Consider the following 14,200-nt stretch of genomic DNA (forward strand, 5'->3'; position numbering starts at 1 on the left):
CTCAACTGCCTAGAGTTCTCAGAACCAACCATGTGCTTCTCTCTCACCTGTGTGCCTTTTGAATTTTCTCTTCCCTCTACTTGGGGCTGATACCTTTCCCCATCCCTGACCCCAGCCTCCACACATCCTTTTCTTCCTTGCCTGACTGATTGCACCTTGTCCTTTAGAACTCCATCAGACCTCCTCTCATCTGGGAAACATTCCCTGATATCTTCCTTTCCCCAGGCTAGTCCTTATGCTTTTCTGACTTCCCTTGTTTTTTCATAGTATTCCATGCTTTTCTCTACCATAACAGTTATTTCCCTGTATTGTAATAGCACATAAAGTATTCAGTAGCAGTTTATGAAATATACAAACAAGTGAAAACTCTGAAAATATATTTGAATTCACAGCCTAATGCATCATTATAGTAACCTTTTACCATGTTCTCGTAGGTGAAGATGCTGGAAGCAGATCTGGTTTCAAAAATGCTACGGGCTGTTCTGCAGTCTCATAAGAATGGAATAGCATTACCCCGGCTCCAAGGAGAGTACAGATCCCTAACTGGAGACTGGATCCCTTTCAAGCAATTGGGCTATCCTACGCTAGAAGCCTATCTGAGAAGTGTGCCAGCAGTTGTCAGGATAGAGACTAGTAGGTCTGGAGAGGTAAGAAGGTAACTGTGTTTCAGAAGAGGCAAGCCAATTCTTAATTGCCTGTCTGGTACTTCCAGTCTCATAATTAGGATGGAAGTCAAAGTGAAAAGCACTAGCCAAGATTAGTGAAGAAGTGAAATGAAGTGAAAGACTCGTGTCCAACTCTTTGCGACCCCCATGGACTATACAGTCCATAGAATTCTCCAGGCCAGAGTACTGGAGTGAGTCGCCTGTCCCTTCTCCAGCAGATCTTCCCAGCCCAGGAATTGAACCGGGATCTCCTGCATTGCAGGCAAATTCTTTACCAACTGAGCTATCAGGGAAGCCAAAGTTAGTAGTGATAGAGAATTGCATCCAAAGCACAGCCTAGATTCTCATGTCTTTTGTTTTACCCTCAAATTCTTTGTTATAAAAATAGGATTTTAACCATATTAAGTTAAAAAATTTCAAGCTTACTCAGTCTCAGTGAGTAATAAATAACTGTATTAGAGACCTTAACTGCCTAAATATCATACCACTCATTATAGGCCTGCCACAGCTGTTTGGCCTAGGTCACTAGTGACCTCCTGATTACTGAAGCCAATAGATACTTTAAAATTCTGATAATCTGACCTGACCCCTATCTGTTCCTACTGTCTTGATCCTAGTCAAGCCTCTACTTGATCATTCAGCACTTTTGGTTATTACAGGGCCTTCCCTACTGTTCTCCCTGTCTTTAGGCCCTTCTGTCCCTAGCCTGTTCTCACCTTTACTTTAGTAATAGTGATTATCCTACAATTTTAAATCTTCTAGTTCCTCTGGAATCATGTTTTATATGTAATATGGGCAATTGAGTGGTAGCAAGTAAATTTTTTTATTACATATCCCCTATGACTCAGTAGTGTTTGCTTCTTGTTGTCTGTCCAATATACAGTATGAAAGATTGGACAAACTACCACCCAAGACAGAAAGGTGTCTACCCTACCCAAATCAGTATATTTTGGAGGTATGTTTCATATGTAAATATGTAGCGCAGGTCTGGGGTATTTCTCACAAAAAATTAGAATAGTTGTTCCTCTGGTGTGGGGGTGAGTCAGAGAGGCATTGGGTAGAGGAGAAAAGGGGCCCAGGGTTAGGAGAGTGGCCTTTCTTGGTGGCTCAGACAGTAAACAGTTCATCTGCAATGCAGGAGACCTGGATTTGATCCCTGGGTTGGGAAGATCCTCTGGAGGAAGGCATGGCAACCCACTCTAGTATTGTTGCCTGGAGAATCCCATGGACAGAGGAGCTTGGGAGGCTACAGTCCATGGGGTCACAAAGAGTTGAACATGACAGAAGCGACCAAACACAGCACAGCACACAGCAAAGGTTCGCCTAATCTGTAATACAGTTTATACAAGGAGAAAGTATAAATTAATCAAATAGTATATTAATAGTAAAACTTTCTTCAATGTCCCTGCTTCTCCCAGAAAGATTTAAGCCCCCCTTTCTGTCTGCTTGGCCTCTTATAATACATTCAGTATAACACTTGACATAACGTTTTCTGTTTAGTCTCTTTGCCTCTCTTTCCTTCATCAGTTTCTTATGGATAAGGGATTGGTTTTTGTTTTGGTTTTTTTTGCCCCTGACTTTTGGTGCTTAATAAATATGTGTTGAATGTATAAATGATCAAATGTCTGAATGAGTTAGTAATTTAGTAGTGCTTCATATAGTTACTGTGCTATAAATTACTCAACTCTTCTTCTTTAGGGGACATTTTTAATGTTTCCAGGTTTTGACTATTAAAATAACCCCTAATGTACATATTTGGGTATGTAATTTTTCTTCTTTTGAATTGTATTCTTATATTTTCAGGAATAGAAATACTGGACCAAAGATTATGAGCATGTTTTGGCTGTGGTGTAAAACCTCATTGCTTTCCTGTCTTGATTTCAATTTAAAATTAAAATTAAAGCCCCACTAGATGGGGCTCTAGAGACTGTCTAACCTCAGCAGTCTACATTCTGTTTTCAAATCCTTTTTCAAATATCCTGTATATCCTATCTTTGTTTTTTTAATATAAAAAGCTGAGCTACTGTATTTTAAGTAGATGCCAGAGGCTCCAGGGCCTTTGCTTGCCCTGTCTTGCCCTCACACCCATGAGGCACCTCCATGGAATCCTATGACTCCACTGAATAGTTTGAAAACCTCAGATCTAAGCTATTCCCTGTTTTGTAGCTGATAATACCGGGGGTTTTGAAGTAAACTGATTTGCCCCAAGTTACTCAGGTAATCCATTTCATTGGCAAGACTAGAATTTAGTGGTCTCTTGGAGATAGTACAAATAGCAGTTACAAGTATGTACTTTGGATTCAGAGAGATAGCCTCACTGCATGGGAAGTTTGCTTAACTTTGAGAAGTTTGCTTAACTTTCCTGATCCTCTGTTTTCCCATGTATAAAATGGAAATAAAATAAATCTCACAGAGTATATGAGATAATGTATACAAATCACAGGTTTCTTTGGGTTCATTTGTTAAGCCTATATACCTAGCACATTTTAGATGCTTAATAAAAACATGTTTAAGAAATAAGTGAACTTTTCAGTTTAAGGAAAAATGATTATTCAGTGTGCTGGACTATGCTTGGTTTCTCTTGCAGAAAATATAATTTAGCTCTAACATTATGAAAGAAAGAGACATGAATATTTGCACACAGCTTGATTTGGGACATGTAAACTCACAAAGATACACTTTGAAAAGTCAGCCTCTGGTTACGAGTGAATCTGAGAAATGTTTCTCCTTTCCCTTACCTGTGATAATCAGATAACTTGCTATGCCATGGCCTGCACAGAAACTGCAAGAATTGCTCAGCTTGTGGCTCGACAGAGGAGTTCTAAAAGGAAAACTGGTCGGCAAGTTAATTGTCAGATGAGAGTAAAGAAAACCATGCCATTTTTTCTAGAAGGTAAGATCTTTTCACATGCTAAAATTGTAAAGCCTGTTTATGAATACATTGTCATATGAAAATATTGCTTGTATTTATGATAAACACGTATGTTTGTTAACATTCATTTGTCAAGGGAGAAATCCTGAAGGTAGTACTTCCATTTGAATTTAAGTGAACATAAGCATGACTTATTAAGTGAAGTAACTCAGCATAACTTACAATGGCAAAGTGTGGTTTTGCTCTTTATTTGAGGGGAAAGCCTCATATAGAATGTTGGATGAACCAACTGAGTTCATGTCTTATTTAGGAAATCATATCTTTTACTAAAAGTCCTCTCTTTTTAGAAAAACATGAATTATATAGTCATAAAGATATAGGCAACTCAGCCTGTATTTACTGATCATTTTTCTCAAGGAACTTATAAAATAATCATTTCTAAAATTAAATTCTCAAGACACAGTTTAATGATAGTATAAAAGAGTAGATGCCGAATACCACAATGAGCGTTCTAGGCAAGAGAGCAATCCTTGTGAGAATGGCAGTGGAGAGCTTCATGGCAAGGAGGAGACTTGAAACCAGACCCCTAACGGTTGGAAGAATCCAAATTGGTGGAGAAGCAATGGGAGGACTAAGATACTGCTGAGTGTGCTGCATTTGCAAGAATGTGAGGTGACTGCCACCAAGTTAGTTGGTGAGTGGAAGAAAAGTAACAGGCTTGCCTAGCAGATGAAGCCACATTTTGAAGAAGCTCATCTGCTAACTACACGCCAATCTGCTCTTCCCCTGCTGACCAACCCTCTAATGGCCACCTCCTCATATTCTTACAAACTGTTCTGAGCACAGAGACCAACAGAAAACATCTGGGTAAGGGAGTGACATTTTGAAACCAGGGTTTTGAAAAGCTAATTGATTCCATTATGTATGCCTGACTTCATAGGAAAACCAAAAGCAACCCTCAGACAACCAGGATTTTCTTCAGATTTTTCTGTCAGCAAAAAACCTAATTCAACACTATTAAGAAACAAAGGAAACCCTCTTGGAGTTAAATCTGATGCTGAAATGCTGCCTTACACTTTACAAACAACTATTGGAAATGAAGTATTCAAAGATGTTCCAGTGCAGAGTCATGTGACCATGTCTGCCAACAACAGGTATTTGGGCTTTTTCTGGCTAAAAGGAGAAGTGTGGTGAACCTAGGATAATACGTCTTAAACATGTGTGTTCAGGTGAAGAAGGAAATACTTTGTTTTGTGTAATGTACACGTATGAGTAGAGAAATGCATCATTACTAGTTACTCCACTTTTCCTGGCTGCCTAAACATCATTTTCTGAATATCTCCATTTTGTATTTGTTGTGCATTGTTAGTCGCCTCTGCTTGTAATGTTCATTTTAGAAGATCTCACAAATTGTTCTGAGATTCTACTTCAGCATAATTTAGTTTGGCTGAAGATCTTTCTTCCAATTAATTTTGTAAGTTTTAAATAAAATCTCATTGATTTGTATGCTCTACTGTGTTCCAATAATCATATCCATAATACAGTAACATTACACATCCATGCATCAGAATACTGAACTGGAAGTAATACCACATCCTTAAAGTTTTTGTTTGGATGCTGCCATTCATTGGCCAGGTGAAATAACTGAAATTATTTCATCTACTGGGGCTGTGGTATCCTCATTTGCCCAATAAAAATGTTAACTCAGTGATCTCAAACTTCCTTTCTGGCTCTGAATTTTATGGTTTCATGAGATAATTCAGGTGAGCAAACTACAATATATGGACCAAATCTGGCCCACTGACTGTTTTTATAAATAGTTATATTGGAACACAGCTACATTCCTTTGTTTATATATTCTCTATGGTTGCTTTTACACAACTGCAGAGTTCAGTAGTTGTGCATAGACAGTATGGCCTGCAAAGCCTAAAATATATACTGTTAGACCCGTCACATCAAAAGCTTGCCATTTCCTGGTATAGATGAGTCAGTGTCACATTCTTCCATCGTATTTGTACCTATACAAAACAAATTTTTTTGTATCATTTTCCTTTAAATCAGTGCTCAAAGATTCCATTTTGTATAAAAGATAGTTTCCCTCAGCCTAAGTGCTCCCCCCACACTAGAATATTTAGAAAGAAAGAATATTTTTAAGTAGGCAAAAGGGTACTAGTTTTTTATATTTTAGTATGTTTTAATAAAGCAACCTTTAAATATTTTTCATAATGGTATATATTTAATGGTGTTTATGATTAGTTATAAATTTTTTATGAAGTCTAGAAAATATATAATTAAAATTTGAATCTTAACCCAAAGCACAGTTGGTGACTTTGGTGACTAAGGTACCATTGTCTCTGCTGGTTCTAGTCCTAAATTTCAAGATTTTGAATTGAATTTATAAGATGACAGCAAAACCAGGCATCCTGGATTGTGGGCCCAGAGGAGCACTCTCCACCCCATGGTCTGGTATCCTGCTTCTCATCTAGTGGCACTGTATGGCCTAGATAAGAGCCTTCCATTCCTGCAGGTGGCACCAGCAGTGATTGAGTAGAGGACCTTGCCATACCAAAAAGCCCTTAGAGAGGGCCCAAGGTAGTGCTGTCTGACCTGCTGCATATCATTTTCCCACCCTCCCACCTAGCAGCACTAGGCCTAGGGAAGTGTATTCCGCTTTCATGGGCAGCACCTGCAGAAATCAAACGAAAACTCCAGCAGTAAACAGGAGCTCCATCAGCAGTAGGTGAGTGTACCAGACCAGAATAGTGCAATAAGGCCTCTGAAAACTAAATTATTATAGGAACCGCAGCCTACAAAAGTGGGCCAGGAGGTGTATGATAAACTTAAACAGAATTCAGTTCAGTTCAGTTACTCAGTCATGTCCGACTCTTTGCGACCCCATGAATTGCAGCACGCCAGGCCTCCCTGTCCATCACCAAACCCGGGCTTCACTCAAACTCACGTCCATCAAGTCGGTGATGCCATTCAGCCATCTCATCCTCTGTTGTCCCCTTCTCCTCCTGCCCCCAACCCCTCCCAGCATCAGATTCTTTTCTAATGAGTCAACTCTTTGCATGAGGTGGCCAAAGTACTGGAGTTTCAGCTTTAGCATCATTCCTTCCAAAGAACACCCAGTGCTGATCTCCTTTAGAATGGACTGGTTGGATCTCCTTGCAGTCCAAGGGACTCTCAAGAGTCTTCTCCAACACCACAGTTCAAAAGAATCAATTCTTCGGCGCTCAGCCTTCTTCACAGTCCAATTCTCACATCCATACATAACCACTGGAAAAACCATAGCCTTGACTAGACGGACCTTTGTTGGCAAAGTAATATCTCTGCTTTTGAATATGCTGTCTAGGTTGGTCATAACTTTCCTTCCAAAGAGTAAGCATCTTTTAATTTCATGGCTGCAGTCACCATCTGCAGTGATTTTTGAGCCCCCAAAAATAAAGTCTGACACTGTTTCTACTGTTTCCCCATCTATTTCCCATGAAGTGATGGGACCAGATGCCATGATATTCGTTTTCTGAATGTTGAGCTTTAAGCCAACTTTTTCACTCTCCACTTTGAATTTCATCGAGAGGCTTTTCAGTTCCTCTTCACTTTCTGCCATAAGGGTGGTGGTATCTGCATATTTGAGATTATTGATATTTCTCCTGGCAATCTTGATTCCAGCTTGTGCTTCTTCCAGCCCAGCGTTTCTCATGATGTACTCTACATATAAGTTAAATAAGCTGGGTGAAAATATCCAGCCTTGACGTACTCCTTTTCCTATTTGGAACCAGTCTGTTGTTCCATGTCCAGTTCTAACTGTTGCTTCCTGACCTGCATATAGGTTTCTCAAGAGGCAGGTCAGGCGGTCTGGTATTCCCATCCCTTTCAGAATTTTCCACAGTTTATTGTGATCCACACAGTCAAAGGCTTTGACATAGTCAATAAAGCAGCAATAGATGTTTTTCTGGAACTCTCTTACTTTTTTGATGATCCAGCAGTTGTTGGCAATTTGATCTCTGGTTCCTCTGCCTTTTCTAAAACCAGCTTGAACATCTGGAAGTTCACGGTTCACGTACTGCTGAAGCCTGGCTTGGAGAATTTTGAGCATTACTTTACTAGCTTGTGAGATGAGTGCAATTCTGAGCATTCTTTGGCATTGCCTTTCTTTGGAATTGGAATAACTGCCTGCTAAAATTAGATATTTAAATGGGATCCAGAGTCTCCTAACATGTATTCAGATATGCAGGTTACAATGAAAAAAGTCAGTCATTATACAAAGAACCAGGGAAATGACAACTTAAATGAGAAAAAACAATCGACACCAACATTATCTTGAATCAGATGATGGAATTATCTGACAATGATTTTAAAGCAGGTGTTGTAAAAATGCTTTAATTTGCAATTGCAAATCTGTTTGGAAAAAAAAATAGGAAATTCACCAAAGAAAGAGAACATACAAAAAAGAACCAAATGTTCATGGTGCTTTTCAAGTCTACTATATTCCTACTTTTCTGTATATTTTAAAAAATAATTTTATTTAATAATTTTATTAATAAAAATTAAATACATCTAATATATAATATTATCTAATAATTTTATTTAATTTTGGTTGTGCAGGGTCTTCATTGCTGTGCAGGCTTTTTCTCTAGTTTCAGAGAACAGGGGCTACTCTATAGTTGTGGTTTGCAGGCTTTTCATTGTAGAAACTTCTCTTGTTGTGGAGCATGGGCTCTAGGCTTCATTAGTTGCAGTATATGGACTCAGTAGTTGCTGCTCATGGGCTCTAGAGCACAGATTCAGTAGTTGTGGCACACGGGCTTAGTTGTTCCACGGCATATGAAATCTTCCCAGACCAGGGAAGGAAACCTGTGTCTTTTGCTTTGGCAGGCAGATTCTTTTACCACTGAGCCACAAGGGAAGCCCCTACTTTTCTGTATATTCCTTCTATTAATTTTTGAGAGTTTGATATTAAAACTCCAACTAAAAATCTTAATTTATCTACTTAAAAATAATTGTAATATATAGTGGAATTATATATAACTTTGTTCTGTATTTTCCAAGTCTCCTGTAAATGTGTTATCATACTTTCATAATTTAAAAAATAAAAAAGAGGAAAAAAAAGAACTGAATAAAATGACCAAAATTAAAATGCAGTGTATGAGCTCAATAGCAGAATGAATATGACAGAGAACAGAATCAAAGAACTTGAAGAACAGAATCAAAGAACTTGAACAGTAAAAATTACCCAGTCTGGACAACAGAGTAAATAGACTTAAACAAAAGAAAACAAAATAACTAGTTGAGACTGAGAGTTCTCTCGGGGGGCAGGGGAGGGGGAAATCTAGCAGCGTCTTAGGGACCTGTAGGGAGAATAAGAAAAGTTCTAATATTTGTATTATCAGATCCTCAAAACAAAGAGTGAGATTGAAGGTGTATTTGAAGGCATAATGGCTGAAACGTCTCAAATTGGCTAAGGACATTAATCTGCAGGTTCAGGATGCTTCGGTTCAGTCCAGTCACTCAGTCGTGTCCGACTCTTTGCGACCCCATGAATTGCAGCACACCAGGCCTCCCTGTCCATCACCAACTCCTGGAGTTCACTCAAACTCACGTCCATTGAGTCAGTGATGCCATCCAGCCATCTCATCCTCAGTCGTCCCCTTCTCCTCCTGCCCCCAACCCCTCCCAGCATCAGGGTCTTTTCTAATGAGTCAGCTCTTCGCATGAGGTGGCCAAAGTACTGGAGTTTCAGCTTTAGCATCATTCCTTCCAAAGAACACCCAGTGCTGATCTCCTTTAGAATGGACTGGTTGGGTCTCTCGCAGTCCAGGGGACTCTCAAGAGTCTTCTCCAACACCACAGTTCAAAAGCATCAATTCTTCGGCACTCAGCTTTCTTCACAGTCCAACTCTTACACATCCATACGTAACCACTGGAAAAACCATAGCCTTGACTAGATGGACCTTTCTTGGCAAAGTAATGTCTCTGCTTTTCAATATGCTATCTAGTTTGGTCATAACTTTCCTTCCAAAGAGTAAGCGTCTTTTAATTTCATGGTTGCAGTCACCATCTGCAGTGATTTTGGAGCCCCCAAAAATAAAGTCTGACACTGTTTCCACTGTTTCCCCATCTATTTCCCATGAAGTGATGGGACCGGATGCCATGATCTTCGTTTTCTAAATGTTGAGCTTTAAGCCAACTTTTTCACTCTCCACTTCGACTTTCATCAAGAGGCTTTTCAGTTCCTCTTCACTTTCTGCCATAAGGGTGGTGTCATCTGCATATTTGAGGTTATTGATATTTCTCCTGGCAATCTTGATTCCAGCTTGTGCTTCTTCCAACCCAGCATATCTCATGATGTACTCTACATATAAGTTAAATAAGCTGGGTGAATATATCCAGCCTTGACGTACTCCTTTTCCTATTTGGAACCAGTCTGTTGTTCCATGTCCGGTTCTAACTGTTGCTTCCTGACCTGCATACAGATTTCTCAAGAGGCAGGTCAGGTGGGCTGGTATTCCCATATGTTTCAGAATTTTCCACAGTTTTATTATGATCCACACAGTCAAAGGCTTTGGCATAGTCAATAAAGCAGATGTTTTTTCTGGAACTCTCTTACTTTTTCAATGATCCAGCAGATGTTTGCAATTTGATCTCTGGTTCCTCTGCCTTTTCTAAAACCAGCTTGAACATCTGGAAGTTCACGGTTCATGTACTGCTGAAGCCTGGCTTGGAGAATTTGAGCATTACTTTACTGGCGTGTAAGATGAGTGCAGTTGTATGGTAGTTTGAGCATTCTTTGGCTTTGCCTTTCTTTGGGATTGGAATGAAAACTGACCTTTACCAGTCCTGTGGCCACTGTTGAGTTTTCCAAATATGCTGGCATATTGAGTGCAGCACTTTCACAGCATCATCTTTCAGGAATTGAAATAGCTCATCTGGAATTCCATCACCTCCACTAGCTTTGTTCATAGTGATGCTTTCGAAGGCCCACTTGACTTCACATTCCAGGATGTCTGGCTCTAGGTGAGTGATCACACCATCCTGATTATCTGGGTCGTGAAGATCTTTTTTGTACAGTTCTGTGTATTTTTGCCACCTCTTCTTAATGTCTTCTGCTTCTGTTAGGTCCCATACCATTTCTGTCCTTTATCGTGCCCATCTTTCCATGAAACGTTCCCTTGGTATCTCTAATTTTCTTGAAGAGATCTCTAGTCTTTCCCATTCTGTTGTTTTCCTCTATTTCTTTGCATTGATCGTTGAGGAAGGCTTTCTTATCTCTCCTTGCTCTTCTTTGGAACTCTGTATTGAGATGCTTATATCTTTCCTTTTCTCCTTTGCTTAGGAAATCCCAGGTAGGATGAATTCAAAGAATCCCACACCAATACTGAAACTTATGAAAACTAAAGACAAAGAAAAAATCTTAGAACTAGCCAGAGAGAAACGATACATCACTCATAGGTGAATACCAGTTTTAATGATGGTGGTTCTTCATTCACAGTTATGGAGAAATCATAAAGGCAAGAAATGGCACATTTTTAGTGGTGAAGGAAAAAACTTGTCAATCAAAATTATATATCCTCCAGAAATGAAAAGGAAATGAAGAAGATATTCTCAGATGAAAGAAAACTAGGAGAATTTGTCATTAGCTGACTTCCTCCTAAAGAGGGTCTAAAGGAAGTTGTCTCAACAGAACAGAAATAATCTAAAATGGCTTGGAACTTCAGAAAGTACAGGCATAAGCCCTAAAATAACAGTAATTACTTTAAATATAAAAATACATGAAAAGATGTTCAGCTTCATTTGCTATTAAGGAAGTGTAAATTAAAGCTACATTGAGATTCAGCTGGCCAGCTGGGGTCATGAGCTTTCCATCCTAGAACCATCACCCAGTTTGTACATAATCTCACAGAGAAGGTCCCAGCACTGCTGTTGCTTACTCAAAGCCTCAATTGGCCACATTTTGGCACTGTGCCAACATTGGTCAGGTTCCTCCAACTCTGCTGAATTCCTCACAGCTATTCAGAGCTGGGGAAAAAATATCAATAGTGCTCAAACAAGTAGCTTCAAACCGCTCCCAGTTAAGGAAACTCTACTGAATGGTGTGGTGACCACTGAGATGTGAATGTGGTTTTATGTTGGTGAGATTGTAGGCAACTGTGACATCATTGGCTATGATGTTTGAAGTCCAATCTTTAATATATGATCATATTTGCTTTATTATTTGAGTGTTCTTGGATTTTGTGTGAACAGGCTGTTAATTTCAGATGACATAAGAGAGTAATAAGATACTGTGTTAAAAAAAACCTATATTGAGACACACCTATCAGAATGGCTGAAATAAAAAATAGTGATACAGGAATAATAGGGGACCTTAATACCCACTGACATCAATGGACAGGTCATCCAGACAAAATCAGTAAGGTAACAGAGGTCTTAACATAGCAGACCAAATGAACCTTGTTGTTCAGTTGCTAAATTGTGTCCACCTTTGTGCAATCCCATGGACTGTAACATGCCAGGCTTCTGTCTCCTCCACTGTCTCCCTGAGTTTGCTCAGATTCATGTCTATTGAGTTAGTGATTCTATCTAACCATCTCATCCTCTGCTGCCCTTTTCTCCTTTTGCCTTCAGTCTTTTCCAGCATCGGGGTCTTTTCCAGTGAGTCAGCTGTTCACATCAGGTGGCCAAAGTATTGAATTCAACTTCAAAGTATTCAACTTCAACAACAGGCCTGCCAGTGAATATTCAAGGTTGATTTTCTTTAGGATAAAGATTTGGTTTGATCTCCTTGCTCTCCAAGGGACTCTCAAGAGTTTTCTCCCGCAGCACAATTTGAAACCATCGATTCTTCAGTGCTTAGCCTTCTTTATGGTCCAATCTCACATACCTAACAACTGGAAAAACCATAGCTTTGACTATGTGGACCTTTGTTGGCAAAGTGATGTCTCTCCTTTTTAATATGCCATCTAGGTTTGTCATAGTTTTCCTTCCAAAGGGCAAACATCTTTTCATTTAATAGATATGTATAGGACATTAAATCCAAAAGCAGCAGAATACACATTCTTTTCAAGTGCACACAGGACATTCTCCAGGATATATCATATACTTGGTCACAAAACAAACTTCAACAAATTTAAGAGGAAGTAATTATATCAAGCATTTTTTCTGAGCACAGTGGTGTGAAACTAGAAGTCAACTACAGAAAGAAAAATGGGAAAAGAACAAACATGTGGCAAGTAAACAGCATGCTACTAAAAAAAAAATGGTCAGTAGCAAAATCAGAGGAAATCAGAAAATATCTCGAGACAAATGAAAATGGAAATAGAACTTTCCAAAGTGGGGATGCATCAAAAACTGTTCTGAGGGGGAAGTTTATAGTGATAGAGACTTGATGTCTATATCGATATATCACCAACTCAATGGACAGGAGTTTGAGTAAACTCTGGGAGTTGGTGATGGACAGGGAAGCCTGGCATGCTGCAGTTCACGGGTTCACAAAGAGTTGGACCTGACTGAGTGACTGAACTGAACTAAGAATTTTCACAAGAAACAATTAAAGAAAACCTTAAAAACCTAACCTATTGCCTAAAAGAATTAGAAAAAGAAGAGCAAACAAAGTCCAAAGTCAGCAGAAAAATGAAATAATAAAGATCAGAGAAGAAATAAAATAGAGATCATAAAAACAATAGAAAAAATCAATGAGACCAAGAGCTGGTCTTTTAAAAAGATTTAAAGATTGATAAACTTTTAGCCAGGCTCACCAAGAAGAAAAGAGGACCCAAGTAAGTATTGAAGAGGAGAAATAACAACTGATACTGCAGAGATAGAAAGTAATCATAGAGAATATTATAAACAGTTATGTGCCCATGACTTGGACAATCTAGAAGAGATGGACTTCCCTCATAGCTCAGTAGTAAAGAATCTGCCTGCAATGCAGGAGACCTGGGTTCAATTCCTGGGTTAGGAAGATCCCCTGGAGAAGGAAATGGCAACCCACTCTGGTATTCTTGCCTGGAGAATCCCATGGACAGAGGAGCCTGGCAGGCTACAGTCCCTGAGGTCGCAAAAGTTGGATGCCACTTAGCAACTAAACCAGAAGAGATGGACAAATTTCTAGAAACATACAAACAGCCAAGACTGAAACAAACAAACAGAAAAGACAGTTTGAAGAGGCTGGTTGCTGGAAGTGAAATTGAATTTGTAATAGAAAAGCTGGAAGTAAAGTCCAGGACCAGATGGCTTTACAGGGGAGTCCTACCAAACATATGAATAAGAACTAATATCTGTTCTTCTCAAGCTATTCCAAAAAATTGACATTCCCACATTCATTCCATGGGCTACCATTATCTCAATACCCAAACCAGACAGAGATGCGAGAAAGAAAGAAAATCACAGACCAATATCTTTGATGAATATAAATGCAAAAATCTACAACAAAATATTAGCAAGCCAAATCTGACTATATGTAAAAAGGGTCTTATACCATGATCAAGTTGGATTTATTCCGGAGTCATAGAGATGGTTCAACATTTGCAGATCAATCAATGTGATACACCACATTAACAAATGGAAGGCTCAGAATCACATGATCATCACAATAGACACAGAAAAAACATTTGATAAAATTCCATATCTACTCAGGATTAAAAGCTGTCATCAAAGTGGGTGT

The 14,200-nt window shown here is 39.1% G+C and overlaps 1 protein-coding gene across 1 annotated transcript in view; it reads left to right on the forward strand.

Moving 5' to 3' along the window:
- Window positions 1–440: 440 nt before the first annotated feature.
- TDRD7 (tudor domain containing 7) overlaps window positions 441–14,200 on the forward strand; it is a 76,227-nt gene continuing 62,467 nt past the window's right edge. The window contains exons 1-3 of the mRNA XM_052645053.1: window positions 441–647; window positions 3,417–3,558; window positions 4,478–4,691. Of these exons, the coding sequence (XP_052501013.1) occupies window positions 441–647; window positions 3,417–3,558; window positions 4,478–4,691 (563 nt within the window). The remainder of the gene's footprint in view (window positions 648–3,416; window positions 3,559–4,477; window positions 4,692–14,200) is intronic.

Source organism: Budorcas taxicolor, chromosome 8, assembly GCF_023091745.1.
Source record: "Budorcas taxicolor isolate Tak-1 chromosome 8, Takin1.1, whole genome shotgun sequence".
Taxonomy (NCBI): domain Eukaryota; kingdom Metazoa; phylum Chordata; class Mammalia; order Artiodactyla; family Bovidae; genus Budorcas; species Budorcas taxicolor.